The 18,026-nt window shown below is 31.6% G+C and overlaps 1 protein-coding gene across 1 annotated transcript; it reads right to left on the bottom strand.

The window, feature by feature from the left end:
• Window positions 1-508: 508 nt before the first annotated feature.
• LOC132610020 (uncharacterized) lies at window positions 509-1,958 on the bottom strand. The gene is made up of 3 exons (XM_060324274.1): window positions 1,686-1,958; window positions 1,504-1,586; window positions 509-941 (listed from the first exon to the last, which is right to left on the bottom strand). Exons 1-3 carry the CDS (start codon window positions 1,759-1,761, stop codon window positions 759-761), a joined length of 342 nt encoding a protein of 113 aa, XP_060180257.1. The 5' UTR covers window positions 1,762-1,958; the 3' UTR covers window positions 509-758.
• Window positions 1,959-18,026: the final 16,068 nt, after the last annotated feature.

Here is an 18,026-nt window from a genome sequence, read left to right on the forward strand (position 1 = left end):
CTATTTTTAAATTTAAATATGGAGCACTAGCAGAAAGAATGAAAGAGAAATGTCAAATATCATTGCTCATTACTTTGGAAGATATTTTTGATACTAGTACAACTCAATTTTATACCCAGTTTTTGTATCACTTGCTTCAGCCTTTCTGAGCTCAAATGTATATCTGCAATCTGCATATATATATGTGGCGCAGTAACAAATAGTATATAATTAGAACAAAACACTGCGATGGTCTCCACGGATGTTCAATTGTACACGCTATATTGATTTTAGTGCTTTGAATGTCAAAATGAAAAATTTGATCAAGCGCGGGTAAATGATGGGAGTAACTATGACTCTCTTGAGGAGCCAAATGTCTCGTCATCTAATTGGAGACACACATGAATAGATTGCCGAGATTCACACTGTCCCTATCTACTATTCAACTAAACCGCAATCAAGGAAACATGCGAAAAGAAGATCTTGTTGAACTTGACTGCAGTACAAATATAGAAGTGGAAAAAGAACATGCAAAAATCTCTTTTCCATTTGAAGAAAAAAGGCATAATTCAGATAAAAAATCTTTGATACAACCAAATTCAACCAAACCAGAATTACACTATAGAAGACAAAAGACTCAATATAAACCAAAATTCAAGCAACCCACCCTCAAAAAGAACAATATTGAAACTCTCACAAGACCAGAAATGGCAAAAATGATGAAAATTTCATAGTACCCTTCTTTTTGGAAGGCTGCTAGCTATGTTCTAACGATAGAACTAGCGGTGACAAACACACTTGTAATGGTAAGGGCTATTCATTGGGTCATTCCCCTCAACTGGAACTTGTTCTGCTCTGCATTTGTACTTGCATCCTCTGCATTCATTGTAAGTGCAAGTTGGAGCCACTGATCCTATCATCAACCTTCTTGAATTCTTTTTCACCCATCCTTTTCCACCACCCTTTTTCCACCAAAAATACAATTAAATTCACAATTGAAGCAAAAAGAAATAATTCATTCATAAATTTATACTATTTCTCTCTAGTACTTCTCTATGCTGTATGAAATAACTAGCAATACCCCCATTTATAATAATATGAAATCTATTTTAACTAAAAACCGGAAAGTTTATTGGGATTCTTCAATTTTTTCCCTTCAGCCAAACTTATTTATCTGCGCTAGCCCAAATAAACAAACTTATAATGTATATGTATGTATATTATATATATAGTATATATATATTTATACTTAAATATACAAAACTATTACCTTTGCTGTATATGTATATTTATACTAAATATACAAAACTATTACATTTGCTAGCTATTTTGTAAGCTAAATCACCCAAAGGCATTAGACTGTGATTATCCCACCTCCAACTTCGAGTTATTCTTCCAATGAAGAAGCAAAAGAAAAGAAGGAACTGATGAAAGAAATGCTTTTTTTGCACCAAGAATACAATTGAATTCACAAATTGAAGAAAGAATGGAAGGAAGGACCAAAAGAATATGTATTTTTCCTACCTCATAGTGTAAAGTACCCCGGGGTACTTGAAACGTTTGATAGGCCCTTTGAGAATGAGGAATTATGGCTTGAATTCTTGACCCTGTGGCAATGAAATGAGATACAAATGAAAAGTTCAGAGTTTTATAATAGCCAAGTATTTGAATGAGAAAAAAATAAATAATGCAAATGGTGAATTGACCTTGTAAGAGTGCAAGTGAAGTAAGTAAAATGAAGAGCAAGTAATGGAGGAGTAAGAGGAGTCTAATTTTGGCCATTGGGGATAAGTTATGTTTTGTGAGGCCAAACAAAATGGCAGTCAAAATAGTATTGAAAAGAAATGATAGGAAGAAAAAGGGGAAGCTAAGGATGATGGAAAGATTGTGGCTGAATTATGAGTGTAAGAGATAGACTGCCTACTTATTCAGTACTGTCTTAAGAGTGAAGAGCATAACCAATTCATGAGGTCCCCAACTGACAAAATTCCCAACTCAAATTACAAAATTACTAGTTGTACAAAATAAGAGGAGGTATATTCGTGCTTTGCAAATACTATAATAATATAATGGGAAATTTTAAATGCTCGTCGATGCAAATGAGAAAATATTTACAATTTTATCTCTCTATAACAACCATGCAATCTCTATAACAATATTTCACTATAAAAGTCAAGTTTTCATTGAAACTGAATTTCATGTTATTTTATACATATTCCTTATAACAATATTTCATTATAATAGACAAAAAATATCAACACAAACAATGTCATTATAAAGAGGTTTGACCTTATAATATTTGAATTAATTAGTTGATACATTTGAAAGATTTTTGTACGTTCAATATCGATAAAGTTTTGACAAGTCAACTTTTTAATTAAGTTTCTAATGTGTGAAGTTACATATTAAGAAATTGAATTTTAATTACGTGCGGAAGCATATCAATTAGTTGAACTATTGATAAAGGGAATATTTTTACTATATTAGAAGAGTGGGTTCGATCGTCGTACACCCACTCTTCTAGAATAGTAAATTAAAAAAAAAAATTAGGAGACAATTGCAAAAAAAAAAAAAAAAAAAAGGTGGGATCCACGTGAAGAAGTAGGAGACAATTGTACAAAAAAACAAAATAGAACATTTAAATAATGATAATAAGTTCAGAAAATGGTAAAGGTACGCTTAGAGAAAATTTAAAGAAGAGAAATTCAGGAAAAAGGAAATAACGATTTAAATTGATCTATAATAGTATTTTTTTTAAAAAAATTAAGGTGGGCCCACTCTTCTATAAATAGTAGAAATAAAACAAATTAAGGTGGGGCCCACTTCTATAACAGTAGAAATAAAAAATAAAAAAAGGTGGGATCCACGTGAAGAAGTAGGACACAATTGCAACAAAAAAAAAAGACATTTAAATAATGATAATAAGTTCAGAAAATGGTAAAGGTACGCTTAGAGAAAATTTAAAGAAGAGAAATTCAGAAAAAAAAAAATAACGATTTAAATTGAACACAAAAATAGCTAAAGAAGTCATAAAACCAAAAGATTTAAAACTTATACCTTTGGGTATAAGTTTAGACACATACATCTCACACAAATAATGAGGAATAACATCAAGAAAACAAAATATAAACAGTCAAGAAACGTATACATATATTTTCTTAAAATGTGTATTTCAAATCTTTCAATTGGGGAACCAAAACAGGAAAGTCATATATGGGAGAAGCAGACTAAGTAAAATAATTTATTGATATTTTCAATTAATTGAATTATAATAATTTCTATAATAAAAATTCCATAATTATATTACTAAAAGGTACTCTCTCTGTTCTAATTTATGTGACATAATTTGACTAGACACGAAGTTTAAAAAAGAAAGGAACGATCTTTGAAACTTGTGGTCTAAAACAAATCATAGATATTTGTGTGGATTTAAATCATTTCATTAAAGGTAAAAGGGGAAGTTTCAAGTTAAATGATTTCTAAACATAAAAATATATATTTTTTTTTTAGACAGCTTTGTGTTGAGCCTGTGCTAGCACGGGCTTTCATCATCTAGTATGTGTATAAGTCACTGATATTGGTGAATAGTAACATTATCCAGAAAATTCTGCCTATAATCATATAAGAATTATTTCATCTACTTCATTGTCTCGCATATCTATTCGTATCATAATCCATAATTGTCGCAACTTACATCGATTAAGCTACTCTTTTTCCTTCCAAGTCCACCTTCACGGGTTTCTCTCCCTCACAATTTTGTTTTACTATAAATCACAGATGAAAGAAATATCCTATCTTATTGTTGGACTTTTAAGTTTCACTAATTAGATTCTTTAAAAATAAAAATGGAAACGACTTTTTTATTGGTGTCTCTCAAAAGTATCCTGGCAGAGTTAGAATTTTCACAAAGAAAATTCAAATTATAAAAAAGTTAATAGGACTCAACATCTACAATATATAAATAAAAAGTAATTTTGACATAATATATATATTGTGTAATTTTTCAATGAAATCCCCTCCCGCTCATGTAGGGGTGGAGCTAGGTGTGCACCCCCTTAGGTTATACCGTATATGTAAGGTTAAACAAACTTTTATGTATAGAGTAGTAGATATTAAATTCCTTGATCACTTCGTTTTGTCTACTTTTTTATAATTTTTAATCTCCTTAGTAAAAATTCTGATTTCACTACTGCGTTCATGTATCCGAATTATGGTGAGGTGTTGGCTACACCAGGGGTCTCACCCACCAACAAACAGCATTAAGGGCGTTAGTCCAAGCATAGGAAATCGCTTTTGTCTATTCTATAATTAATGAAATTCCTAGAAGTGTGTAGAAATTATGAAGCACATGTTCAAAGCTCACAGAATCTCTCGCTACCTGTTCTGCTTTTGTGCTCACTCGAAACTACGGCCAATAATTCCCAATTTATTGCTCATATTCCCTTCGTTTCATAATAAGTAATTCTTCTTTCCGTTCAAAATGATTGAGATTTTAGATTCGGACACATGAATTAAGGAATTTAGTTAGTACTTCTAAAAAATAAGAGGCATATTGATTAAAATATCCTTAATTAAGTGGGATTTTGAAACTATAACAAACATTAAATTTGTTCATTAAATTAAAAATGTGTCAAGGATAAATTTGACAAAAGAATAAATACTTTCTTAATAGACTAAAACCTCAATTATTTTGGATCAACTTTTAGAGGCTAAATCCTCGATTATTTTGGACTGGAGAGAGCAGTATTTTTACTTTTCCATTTTGTTTCAAAATAGTAGGTGTTTTATATCAAAAAGCCATTGATGTTTTTCTTTCAATTTTATCCTTATTAAATAAATAAAATTTTACATAACCAAAAAAACATTAAAGAGTTAGCTCTTTTTCGGTTGATTAAAGGTAAGTTAGTGAAAAAAACTTCTTACTTCTAGGAGTGGGTAATTTTTTTGGGTGTGTCCAAGCTAAAAATAGTATTCCCTCCGTCTCAAATTATTTCTCGTGGTTACTAAAAAAAATTGTCTCAAAGTATTTGTCTTTTTAGAAGTTCAAGACATAATTGATTAATTATTCTCCATTCTAGAATATTATCATTAATGTAGATGACACATAAATAGAGTACACATTTAATAGAGAAAGATTATAATTTAGACATAAATACGGATAAGGTAGGTCAAATACCCTCTTAATGAATACTCCCTCCGGATAAAAAAGAATGTCCATTTAGCTTTTTTGTTTTTTTAGGTAAAAAAGAGTGTCCACTTAGTAAATCAAGAAAGAATTAACCTTATTTTTTCAGAGTTGCCCCTATTAAGTGTTATGTGATCAAATTCCAATACCTATTTAATTAGGGGCAGTTTAGTCAAATTACTTATTTTTTTCCTAGGAGTTAGTATTTTCTTAAGGGGTGTGCAAATGGCTAAGTGGACACTCTTTTTGATCCGGATGGAGTATTTCTTAAAGGACGTGTAAAACAAAAAACGACAAATAATTTGACACAGAAAATATTTATTATTAAACGGAGGGAGTATTAAATAACGGACCCAAATGCGAATAAACAAGTCAAGACTTGGGAAATGATAATTTCCAAACTAGGCGGTTTTGCAATAGTTCAATTGAAGTCCAAAAATTATACACTAAAGTTGATTTAAAAAAAAAAATGAATTGTTGAACATGAATTTTGTTTGTGAAAAATTGAAATTTATGAGTAAAAATCAATGTTTTAGTTAAAATGCACCTTGAAATTAGAATTTAATATTTTTAGCTAGAGATTTATAATACTGAAGTTCAATTTACTCATGACCTAACTAGTACCTCAAAAACTGAAGTTTAGTAGTGGTAAATACTATAAGTAATATTTATGCACAATTAGGATTTAGCAGTTATTTTGCACAACGGGCAAGTAATTTTAATTTTGCAAACATGTGTAATTTGCTTCATTTAACCTTCATATCACGCACCAAAATTAAATCTTATACATAAGATATAAAAGATCGGGTCGTGATAGACAACTACAGATGAGATTGTTTGAAATGTGACTATCTCATCTACTAAAAGTTTAAGCTATCAAAGCGAACAAACTTTTATCATTTAATTATTATATTGTTACACACTCAATATGATATCAGAACAGACAAAGGTTTTGGAATCAAATCTTCACTCTCACTCTTTTCACGTGTTTGGCCGTGACAAACAGAATCAATCCCGCGAATGAGAATAAATTAAGTAATTAAAAATCTACTCTCTTTAATTAATAATAGCATACCTTTTTAATGAGTGATCCCATATATACTTCAACAAAAAAGTTTGATTCCCAAGCTTCTTAGTAGGAATATCAAAATTTATCAACTCACTCCTAGAGCTTCAATGGGTCAACTCAAGCCTTCAATTTCTCCTATGAGTATTCCCTAATTTATAGCTACAAATTTTAAGTTATGGCTCTCTCCGTTCACTTTTACTTGTCCGGTATTCTAAAAATAGATTTTTACTTTTATTTGTCACTTTTAACATATCAAGAGAAACCAATTTATTTTTTCTTGTTTTACCCATCGTATTAATTACTCACTTCAAATCATTTTTCAAATCCAATAAAAATATGCATCAATTAATATGGGTACATTGGTAAATTATGTACCCCATTTATTATTTCTTAAACAACGTGAAAAATCCAAAGTGGACAAGTAAAAGTGAACGGAGGGAGTGCTATCTTTAAGTTTTTTTTATTTCCCCTTTTTGTTGTTGATCCAATTGTTTAAATTAACTTAACATACCATATTAAATATGTCGTCCGCGGACTCACCATGTTATTTTTGTGTGGAGAATGGAATACCTATATTCAGTTCGGTAGGTAGAATTTAGAAAGGGAAACATGGCAGAGTGTGTGTATTATAGAAACGTTCTTCCGTTCTATTTAGAGTAGAAGTAACCTAGATTCTTGTCAATAGTGAGAGGTTATAATTCCTTGAGGACACACAAGCAACGTGTGGGCTCAGAATAATTTTCTACTCTTCTACATTTTTGTTCCAGTATCTTTCTTCTCAGTTTTCTGATTATAAAACAGAAACTGGTTTATTTAATTACTGTTTCGGAACACGGGTACTAACCAACATACCATATTCACCGTATAGTAATTAATATTTCATCCACGGACCCACCATGTTAATTCTGGAGAGGAGAATGGAATTACTGCCTCCGTTCACTTTTATTTGTTCACTTTGAACTTTTTACATTGTTTAATAAATAATAAATGAAGTGTATAATTGACCAATGTGCCCATATTAATTAGTGCATATTTTTATTGAATTTAAAAAATTATTTGAAATGAGTAATTAATACTATGGGTAAAACAAGAAAAATAAAATTGTCTTTTCTTGATATACTAAAAGTGACAAGTAAAAGTGAAAATTTATTTTTAGAATACTGGATAAGTAAAAGTGAACGGAAGGAGTAACTATATTAGTTGCCGCAGGTAGAATTTAGAAAGAGAGAATGGCAAATGTAAATAAAAGTGGAATTTAAGTAGTAGCCTGGCAGACTACTAGATCGAGTAGGCCGTATTTTGTTTACTTTATAGGCGTGAAGTAAGGTTCTGCTAACAAGAACACAACGTTGCAAGCGTGGCATACTGGCAAGGCATGCGCTAAACTATGCCCACTTGCTATTTGTGGAAATAGCGCCAAACAGGCATGTCCTACACTAGCTACTCTTTTTTTGTCTAATTATTGAGACACAGTCAGTATGATGTTAACGACGATGCTAAGCTAGCTAGGTCTTGCTCGATGCATGTCTTTGGCATCTAAAATTGAACGGGTGAAATTAAGAAGAGTGTCTTTATTCTACCCTCACGGTAATGATGGCACGTTTCGAACATTGTTGGGGTGTTGGCATCGCATGTTTTTGGGACCCGCCAGGGCGGGGAGACCTCATCACTCGTATTCTCCGATCTATGAGACATTATCTTTGTTTCTTCTATTTGTGTGTCCAATGTCCATATTCCCTTCGCTCAACTATCACTCCTCCTCCCGTACAATTCATGTGATACTCCCTCCGTCCCATAATAAGTGTCACTTTAGTCAAAAATACGTATATTAAGAAATCAATAATGTAATGTGAAATTACCAAATTACCCCTATATAATAAAAATAAATTAATTTTAACTTTTGATTAGAGCATGCACAAGAAGTAAACCTTTTGACATTGGAAATCCAACAATACCAAGTTACTATGTGGCTTTTTCAATCATCATTTAGATGTTACTTTATTGTCTAAGGGTAGAATTGGAAAAAACTAGTCAATTTATGTCTTGGTTTCCTAAGGTGACACTTATTATGACATAAATTTTTTTGCTAAGGTGACACTTATTATGGGATGGAGGGAGTATAATTTTAATCGGTACAATGTTTTAGGAAATGAAGATTTTTAAAACTTGTAATCTTAAACATGTCACAAAGTTTGTGTATATAATTTTTTTGAAATTTATGGCCTGAAACATGTCATAACATTTGTGTTATTATAAAAATTCCTCATTAATAATAAAATGTAAATTGTGAGTTAATTATTACTACTATATATTAGGGAGGATCCCAAGTTTTTGTAGTCCTCACATCATTCTTTGAGCAATGAGGTTGCTACATGTGGTTGTTGCTTTTTGCCTACATATTTTCATTTTTCTCATTCATTTTCTTATGACCATTTCCGCTTGGGATTTTGTAATTGGACTAGATTGACATCATATTTACTACTATATATGAGGGAGATTACCCAAATTTTTGTGAAAATTTTTACAATGGGTGAGGCATAAATATGACATGGTGTGTGAGAGAGTATTTTATTACAATTATATTGTGGGCCCCACCACTTTATGCTATTCCTACTCTTCTTTTCTTCTTCCAGGTTTTTTCGTCATTTCTCTCTCCACTTTCCTATTTTTCTCATTTTCTTTTTTTTCATCAATTTTAAAACTAATTCTATTATACGCCGATCAATTTTTTTAAAGATATTCTTCCGTTTTATTATTTAGCTTTTCAATTTTTTCTTAAAAAATCAGTTAAACTCCGTACAAGTTTAAAAGAAAATAATTAGCACTCCAAAAAAAAAAATGTAAAAATTGATAACCAAAAATAAATGTAGGATACTTTTAAAAGTAAAAACACCTTAGGAAATTTATTGGAATTATTTTTTTCTTTTTCTTTTGGTATATATTATTCAAAGTTGCTACATTCTGTACCCAAGAAATTCCAATAAATTTCCTGTTAATAGAACTTAAAATTTGAAATCGAGCTGGTAGTCCATGAAACATAAAAAATCATTAACCAAATAGATTGCTAAACCAATAACTTTTTTTCGGTTCAGTTTATCGATTAAACCGATTTTTGCACACCACTAAATTCAGGGTCTACTTTGATGACACTTAGAACTTTGAATTTCTCGGGTACATAATGTAGCAACTTTGAATAATATATACCAAAAGAAAAAAGGGAGAAATGAATTCCAATAAATTTTCTAAGGTGTTTTTACTTTTAAAAGTATCCTACATCCATTTTTGGTTATCAGTTTTTACATTTTTTTTTGGAGTGCCAATTATTTTCTTTTAAACTTCTACGGAGTTTAACTGATTTTTTAAGAAAAATTGAAAAGTAAATAATAAAATGGAAGAATATCTTTAAAAAATTTTGATCTGCGTATAATAGAATTGGTTTTAAAAATGATGAAAAAAAAAAAGAAAATGAGAAAAAATAGGAAAGAGGAGAGGGAAATGACAAAAAAACGTGGAAGAAGAAAGGAAGAGAAGGAAGAGCATAAAGTGGTGGGGCCCACAATATAATTGTAATAAAATACTCCCTCAAGCACCATGTCATATTTATGCCTCACCCATGTAAAGTTTTTCAATTTTTGTAGTTCTCACATGAGTATTTTTTTTCTATTTTTATCCCTAGTTAAAGTTTTAATGGGTTTTTAAGGCCTCACATATTTTGATAAATTTTAAGAACTTTTTTCATGCCTCTAAAAGTGATAATGTCATGAAAAAGGTGATAGTGGTGCCCACAAAGCACACTTAGAGCCCATTTGGATTGGCTTATAAGTTGCTTATAAGCTGTTTTCAGTTTTTTTGAGTGTTTGGCTGGCCAACTTAAAGTCATTTTGTACTTAAAATAAGCTCAAAAAAATAATTGGGCCCATTTGACTTAGCTTATCTAAAGCAGCTTATAAGCTGAAAACAACTTATAAGCAAAAAAAAAAAAAAGTTAGACTACCCCAACTTATTTTTTTTAGCTTATAAGCTGTTTGTAGCTTATAGGCATAAGCCCATCCAAAGAGGCTCTTATTTATATTTGAATCTTTTGTTTTGAGTGGAAACATTATTAAACTTGTTTAAATTAAATTTTCCCTTACAAAAATTATTACGGACATGTAAAGAAATCATCATGTCATTCAATTTATATCTTAATATAGTCTTAATTATTGAATTAAAATATTATTCTTATAGTATTATTTATTATTTATTATTTATTGATGTTATTTACCATTATCATTTTCTATTTTAAATTTTTATTCGTCCGATTAAATGTAAAGTTTACCTTGTTTTAGTTTCTCCTGTAATTTTTGATGTGCCGTGAAATTACGGCGCATTCGATGCCAATTGCTTAGTCTTTTGTGAATCCTTGTGGTGTTTTTGTGTTGATTTGTAGAATAACAAGTGTTGGAAGCAACATGAGGCAAAATGAAGCAAAAATAAGCTAAAGTGAACCAAAACACCACCTGCGAGTCGCATGTACTGCATGCGAGTCGCAGGTGCTGCAACATCTGATGACAGAGATACTCAGAACTGAAGATAGTGGTGCAGCACATGCGAGCACCACATGCGAGTCGCATGTGGTGCATGCGAGTTGCACCTGATGCAGCAGATGCTGCACCACAACTTTTGAAGATGCAGTACTTGCGAGACTTTGGTGCAACCTGCGACTCGCAGGTTGCACATGCGACACCAAGTGCGATTCGCACCAGATGCACAGGGGTATTTTTGTCTGGAATTGGTTCCCGTTTTGGAAATTCTATAAATAGATTTCTAGGGTTTTGAACTCATTATTCTACAGATTTTAAAGTTGTCTTTTTGTGGAGCTCATTTATTATTGGTTGGTGAAGCTTTTAAGAGACTCCTTTGCTTTTGTCATTTTCTCCATTCAATACTTTTGTAAGCTTTATGGATACACTTTATATTATTGCTTTACTTTTAATGAATATTAGTAGCTAATCTCTTTAGCTAAGGTTGTGGGACCAAATGTGTTAGTTATGTGATTGGGTTTCATATTCATACTTCATTTATATGCTAATGGTGTTTTCTATTAACTCTTCAAGCGTTAATGTCTTGTGATGTGTACAACATTACTTGTCCCTTAATACCATTACTTTGCTTGAAAAAGAAAGTAGAAGTTAGGATAAGAGTTAGTAGCAAGAATTTGGGTCATTAAATCCATCTAATAGCTTGAGCTAGGAATAGGAAAGCTAGTTGAGGCTAAATGGGTGTTTTTCTATAAAAACTTCTAGCGCTTGGAAAAGCCTAGGATGAAATTTGCTAATTTGGTTGGAAAACTTTTGGCAAGAATCACGTGACCCTTGGTTTAATACACGTAGGCATATAAATGAGTTGAAGTGATACCCAAGCGCATTACTTTTCATTGGAACCCCAACCTTAGTCCCTTTTACCAATAGTTTACATCTTTTAATAATTCTTAATCATTAATGAACAAACATCAAACCAATTACTATTATATTCCCCTCTCCCTTGAAATATAGACTAATAGTCGAGCGTTACACTTAACAAATATATTTCTTCATTGTATTCTCTGTGGGATTCGAACCCAACCTCGTTGGGTTATATATTTGACAATGACCGCTTACTCGTGATATTAAAGGTGTAATTTGGGCGTATCAATTTTGCATCGTAATTGCTTGCAAACATAAATAATTAATAAAGAGTTCACTTAAGGTAGGATTAAGTTTTAAATTAAAAGAATAAACACAAATAACTTATACCATTGTTAAATATTTTAAAAATGTATCAAAAATGTAAATTACAGTCCTTCCGTCTTAATCGAAAAATGTATTTCAAAGTACTTAATTAATCTAATTTTACGTGGGCACACTTCTAATATAAAATTTACCTAATAAATGACTGATTAAAAGAGGTAAGAGGAACTATAAAACATTATTTTCATATATATTTTGAAAATATTTAAATAATCTGTAGTTAAAGAAAATACAATTTGACCTCCAAACAATAATAATATTAAACAATTGCAAAAGTATATTTTTCACATTTATGGGATAATCAATATTTTATATAATTTAGGATAAAATAGTTGAGTTCAACATGAAAAAATTATTACCATGAAAAATTCATTAAATTAAGTAAAAGGGGGAAAATGTTATCGTTTAAATGCATCTTTTGGAAGGAAAAAGAAAGCTTAAAGTAAGAACAATTTAATTTAATTGACTTTTCAATATTTTTTTGTATGGTTTAATTTGAAAGAACATCTACAAAAATCTCGCAATACCACGGCTTTTAAGTATTTATATTTATTTATAACTTAACTTTATTGATTTTCATCATAAAACAATGTGCAACAATAGATATTTTTGACGTTAGTCGAATATTGTAATATCTTTTTGCAAAATATAAGTTAGCTAATATGGGTTCAACTCAGAGAAATATATGAGATTTAATTTAACATATGAAAAGCTCAATTTGGGTCATTGGAGACTATAATCTCAAAAAGTTTTAATAAAAAAGAAACTAGAAAACTTTCATTCGTTTGATTCTTTTTTCTTAAAGTATAATATATAAACTAAGAAAAATGAAAAATGTTTTCCTTTAATTTTCAGATACCTTTTTGTACTTTAAAATTAGAATTCTTTATAAAGAGTCAAACTGACACCACCAAAGGATGTGGTGCAGCGGATGGAGTTGCTCCTCCCTTAATCAGAGGTTGTGGGTTCGAGCTCTAGATATGAAAAATTCTTGGTAGGGAGCGCTTCCCCCGAATGAGCTCTACGCGGCGTGAATCAGGATATAGTCGGGCTCCAATGCGGGTACCGGACACCGGGTGGGAAATCAAAAAAAAAAAAGTCAAACTAATATTACAAAAAACAAAGAAGCAAGAGCAGAAAAAATTTAAAAAATATTTACAAAATTAATTTTTAGCGTCGGTTGGACCCGGGCTTAGCACGGGCCAAATGACACTAGTATTTTTAAATATAAAAAAATGTATCCTCTTAATATAAGTCTGACTATTTATTTAGAACCGTTTTGATCTAAATTATGCTTAATGGTTTATTATTTGGAGCATTTGTGGGAATTCCTAACTTATAACTTATAAGGTGCTTTTAGTGCGATTCCTTAATATCGGATGCTTGTTGCGCAAGAGTCGAGTTTGGGACATGACAGGTCTAAAATGTATCAATCATGGAGCAGTGACTGGTAAATAAACCTGTCAACCGGTTTAACCGGAACCGGACCGGTAATCGGTTAGGGAACCGGCCGGTTTCCTGTTAAAAAACCGGAACCGTTTAACCGATTCCGGTTTAACTGGTTCCGGTTTACCGGTTTGAAACCTCAAACCGGAACCGGTCCGGTTCAAAGTCTCCAAAACCTTTTTTTTTTGTTTTTTGTATTTTATATATATATATATATATTATAGTATTTATTAGTATATTGTAGGTATATTTACATATGTTATACAAGTTTATAAGTAAAGTTTAAACATTTACTGACTAACAAGCTAACAGCAAGTCAGCAATACAGAATATACGTGTATACATATATATATTAAGTTATATCATATATGCTTAAGTTATAGTGTTATACTACATATACCTAAAACTTATGTTATTTATAGCTTAATTTTTTTCTAAGTTTATAAATTCGTATATACGTATACATATATATATATATATACTTAGGTTATATAACTTAATATATATAAATATGTTTAAGTTAGTTTTTTTTTAACTTGCAAATAATACATGAGTTGTACAGAAATAGTAGAATATTAAAATCACTAATTTTGAACCATTTCGTTAATTTCCCTCACATCATATTCGGTCATGGAAATATCTTCAAAGTCTTCCATTTGGTCCGGTCCACTAGCTATCAAATCTTCAATTTCTTCCTCTTCGCCTTCCTCCGCTTCTAAGTTTTGGTTGCGTCGCTCCGATCTAATCTAATCGCGAATGCACACTAGTACTTGCAAGCTAAAGCTGGATAATGAATGTCTATGGTCTCCAATTTGCTGTCTTCCGTGGCTAAATGCGCTCTCCGAAGCCACAGTTGATACTTGAACCGTAAGGATATCTCGAGTCATTCTTGAAAGTACCGGATAACTTGCCTTGTACTTCTTCCACCATGCTAAGACGTCCAAGTCATCCAGTTCCTTGATATCCACATTTGGCTGCATCAAATAAAAGTTATATTCATCAAAGTTTGCAGTACAAGAAGAAGTTGGCTGTGAATGTAAAACTTTTAAACCCGACAAGCCCTTTTTGCTACTCTGAGAAGTAGTAGGGCGTGGAGCAACGGGTGTAGCACGTTCTTCCAAACTAGAATAATGAGTAAAAACTTTTCTAAACTCATCATCAATAGCGAGTTCGGCTTCAGCTAAAGATGGTTGAACTCCCTCTTCAATTTCTAAATATGTATAAATTTGACTAACCAAATTTTTAGTATAAGACACTTTTAAACAAGGATTTAAAAGAGAACCCAATATAAATAAAGTTGGGATGGAAAAAAAATACTTCTTAAATTTGATTATCATTTCAAAAATAGCCACTTGATAACCGAGTTTATATTTATACTCTTGTAAAACTCTAGCTATTTCCGCTAAGTAGGCTAAAATTCTGGTTACCGTGGGATAGAATTGTCTAGAAAAAGCAAGAGTTGCATTATAAAAAAATTCTAAGAGGTCAACACATTCTTTAACATCTTCCCAATGCGAATAATTTAACCAATCATCACTATCAGTATTATATTTGTTGTGAACTTATTGTATGGGAATCCTATACTCATATGCTTGTTGTAGCATAATGTAAGTGTAGTTCCACCTAGTCTCAGTTTCTACTTGAATTTTCTTAGGTCTAAGGTTATTTTTCACACAAGCATTCTTAAAATCTCTAATTCTTCCCCTATTAGCATTACAAAAAAGAAACGCAACCGCATCTCTAACTTTTTGAACAGAATCTTCAAAATGCACAAGACCATCTTTAACAATTAAGTTTAAAATGTGACAACTACATCTTACATGAAAAATATTTCTTAGCGGAGGGTTTAGTTCTCTTTTTATAAGACCTATCGCCGTTGTATTATTAGAAACATTATCTAAAGCAATACAAAGTGTTTTTCTATAAATGTTAAAAAATCTCATAATAGTAGACATTGAATCCGCTAAAAATTTTCCATCGTGACGACCTTTTCCTTCATCATATAAAAAAGTTATAATTCTTTGTTGCATAACCCAGTTGTCATCAACCCAATGACATGTAATAGCAAAAAAAATCTAACTTGTTAAGACTAATATCCAAATCAGCGGTAAGACAAACATTACAATTTAAAGAATTAAATACATGGCGCAAATAAAATCTATATTTTTTAAACAAATCTATAACATCGGCTCTACAAGTACTTCTAGGAATACCCTCAAATAACGGATTATAACAACGTTGAATATAAGTATCAAACCCCAAACCTGAGGGAAAGGAAAATGGTAAACAATCATAAGCTACCATTTTAGCTATTTCTACACGCTCTTTTTTCTTGTCATACTTAAAATTTCTACCGGTTCGTGGGTCTATCGTCATTTGAATACCCCCCACATTTGAACCCGTTTGCTCTCCCCAAACATCCATATGTTTGGTTCTCATGTGACCATTTAGTGTACCCGTTCCACCATCCTTACCAGTTTGCTTAAAACTAAATACTTGTCCACATAGGGTACATGTAGCTGATTGGTTTTCCCTATTCTTAGTCATAAATTTTCAAACTTTAGCTGTTGGCTTACGAGTTCTAGACGGTTTGTCTTGTGTATGTGATTGTGCAGGACATGTATCTCCTATGGGATTTTCGGGGGGTTGTGTTTCATCATCATCATCATCATCTTCATTAAAAGTGTCGGTAAAATGTTGTTGCATTGCCTCATGACCTAAAAGTGGATTATTTCCACCAACATCAATACCTAAATTAGGTGTTTCTTCCACAAATGTTTCTTCATTAAGCCCACCCCTAACAATACCACTACTACTACCGGCACCATGTCTTAATCTCTTTGACATTATTAAATAGTAATTTAAATCACAATCAAATAAATCACAAGAAAATAAATTACAACAAATTAAATTGCTAGAATTAAATTGCGAAAAATAAAGATAGAGTTGGAACGAAGGTACCAAATTGCCAGATTAATTTCCAACAAAGTGAAGGCGGCTAGAATTGCAAATCCACCAAAGATACTTCGGATTGTTGCAAAATCACCAACTCCACCAACAATATTATAATTGCAAAATTAATAATGGAAAGTTGAAACTATAATAAGACTTTGTGGCTAATTATTGCAAAGTAACTATAATTGAGAGATTGAGATTTGAGAAAAACAGAAGAAGAGTGAATTGGTGTGAATTAAAATGAAAAATGAAGAAGGGTTTATATAGGGGTGGGGGATGGGTTAAAGTGTTAAAAAAAAGTTTGGGGGGTTGGGGGGCCAAAAATTAATTTTATGACCGTTTGGCAACGGCCATTTTTGCAAATGGACCGTTGCCAACGGTCCATTAACGGACAAGGCCCAACGCCCAACGGCTATAATTTTTTTTTATTTTACCGGTTTAACCGGTCCGGTTCCGATTTTACCGGTTTAACCGGTTCCGATTTCAAAAAAATCGGAACCGGACCGGTAATAATTAAACGGTTAACCGGAACCGGTTAACCGATTCTACCGGTTCCGGTTTTACCGGTCCGAATACCGATTTTAACAGGTTTAACCGATCCGGTTGACGGGTTTACTGGTAAAGTATTTATTTATGAATATGTAGAGCTCCAAATCTCTAAATGGGAGAATACAACATTATTATATAAGACATACGGTGCTACGGTGGAGAGGTGAAGCGTCAGGTTGGACTGGGGGTGCTTAGTCGGTGCTACGGTGGTGGACAAATGATGAAGATGTTCTATTTTAGTAATTTCCTCTCCATATCTATTTCATATTTGGACTGTGTTCCTTCAAAAAATATCCCCAAAACATGTATAATATGTATATAATTAGTACAGGTGTCAATGGTACAGTACGGGAGGTTATTTTATAAAATTTATACCATACCGATTTTTCAGTTATTTTATTTTGTATTAACCAAAATTAGACTTTTTGAAACTGTCTCATCATCTCGGTTTCTCTTTGATATCGGTACGATTAGGTTAATTTTCGGTATTTACTTAAAAGAAGATATGTAAAAGTCAATAGTAAAAGTTAGAACGCGCTACTATATATATTTGTGTAGAACTTTGGCAAAAACTCTCTTGACATTTTCATAAAAAGGTGATGAATTAAGAAAACATAAAAGACAACAAGAATAGAGATTCATCCCACTATTTCATGGTACGTAGTGTAAAAGTAAAATAATGTTAAGCAAAGACAAAAAGTATAATTTAGATAGTATAATTTAGATCTCACAAGAGGGAAGAAATCAATCAAGATGGGACTCAAGAACCGAATCTACTAAGATTAAGTATCCAATAAGACAAATACCAATCATACGAGAGGAGAAATATCTAATAACTTGTAGCTTACTACCCAAGATCTTTGGAATACCTTATAGCTTACTACTGAAGATCGTTAGAATACCTCGAAGCTTACTAGTTGCTACTCGAAATGCTAGAACTAACTTAGTTTTGATAGGAGTAGTATAATAGGTTTCAGTGTTAGGACTTTGGTGTTAATTATGTAGTCGGCTTGTAGTCGTTTCCATCACTCCAGGTCTGAATTTTTTTAATAGTTTAGTTATTTTTAAACTTAAT

This window comes from Lycium barbarum, chromosome 9 (genome assembly GCF_019175385.1).
Source record: "Lycium barbarum isolate Lr01 chromosome 9, ASM1917538v2, whole genome shotgun sequence".
In the NCBI taxonomy this organism is placed as follows: domain Eukaryota; kingdom Viridiplantae; phylum Streptophyta; class Magnoliopsida; order Solanales; family Solanaceae; genus Lycium; species Lycium barbarum.

Coding starts and splice junctions, on each gene's coding strand:
- LOC132610020 (XM_060324274.1), bottom strand. CDS start 1,761: ATGGCCAAAATTAGACTCCTCTTACTCCTCCATTACTTGCTCTTCATT. Junction 1,587..1,685: donor TTCACTTGCACTCTTACAAG/GTCAATTCACCA, acceptor TCATTGCCACAG/GGTCAAGAATTCAAGCCATA. Junction 942..1,503: donor GGGGTACTTTACACTATGAG/GTAGGAAAAATA, acceptor TGGTGGAAAAAG/GGTGGTGGAAAAGGATGGGT.